Raw genomic sequence first — 905 nt, forward strand, 5'->3', positions numbered from 1 at the left:
ATAATTTTTACCAAGCCCTTCGGTATGTAAGCACCATTATTGGTGGGGAACTTATTTAAAAGTTCATATATATTTATAAACATAATTAAGGGATCAGCAAACATTTGCTTCACCATATACCGAAGTTCAGAAATAGCAGCTAAAAAAGCTGAGACTCCAACAGATAGCATTACTTGTAACTCACAAAGGCAAAAACAAGAAGAAAAAAACAATGAAAACTAACCATTACGAAGTTAATCGTAGACGCGTTTCTGGATTATGAGTGATAAATACTCAATTTCCTTCATCAATACGATATTCCAGTAGTAAATTCGACCATGCTAGCAAACTGTGCATGCATGAACGAGTGAACATTATGTATGTATGTATATGAAATATATATGCGTTTTTGTTTATTGTATTGTTAGGTCGTGACGACAAAGTATCCCATTGCATTATCTATTACCGTCTCAATGACGTTATGAGGCAGAGTACCATGGTCTTCACGGAACAAACAGGAATTGAGAATTTATACGCATTAATGGATTATTGCTCAGATGTTAGTCGGTAAGTCTATGACAAAATGGTAATCCATGCTTGTCATTGTTTTATTGTTCAGCTCCAGGTCAGCATTAGATTAATCATTTGAATATTAACAATGTATTCCCATCTTTGAGGTTATTAAATATTTCTTTACGAAGGTGTTGGTGTGGCTCTGTGGGTAAGAAGCTTGCTTCCCAACCACGTAGTCTTGGGTTCAGTCCCACTGTGTAGCACCTTGGACAAGTGTCTTCTATTATAGCCCCAGGCTAATCAAAGCCTTGTGAGTGAATTGATAGACAGAAACTGAAAGAAGCCTCTTGTATTTCTCTCTCTCTCTCTCTCTCTCTCTCTCTCTCTCTCTCTCTCTCTCTCTCTCTCTCTCT

General features: G+C 37.0%; 1 protein-coding gene across 1 annotated transcript in view; it reads left to right on the forward strand.

Annotated features, from left to right (window-relative positions):
• The window catches only part of LOC106882388 (ATP-dependent DNA helicase Q1), a 31,641-nt gene that overhangs the window by 24,041 nt on the left and 6,695 nt on the right, over nt 1-905 (forward strand). The window contains exon 9 of the mRNA XM_052969118.1: nt 408-546. Within this exon, the coding sequence (XP_052825078.1) occupies nt 408-546 (139 nt within the window). The remainder of the gene's footprint in view (nt 1-407; nt 547-905) is intronic.

The sequence above is a fragment of the Octopus bimaculoides genome, chromosome 7, assembly GCF_001194135.2.
Source record: "Octopus bimaculoides isolate UCB-OBI-ISO-001 chromosome 7, ASM119413v2, whole genome shotgun sequence".
NCBI classification, from domain to species: domain Eukaryota; kingdom Metazoa; phylum Mollusca; class Cephalopoda; order Octopoda; family Octopodidae; genus Octopus; species Octopus bimaculoides.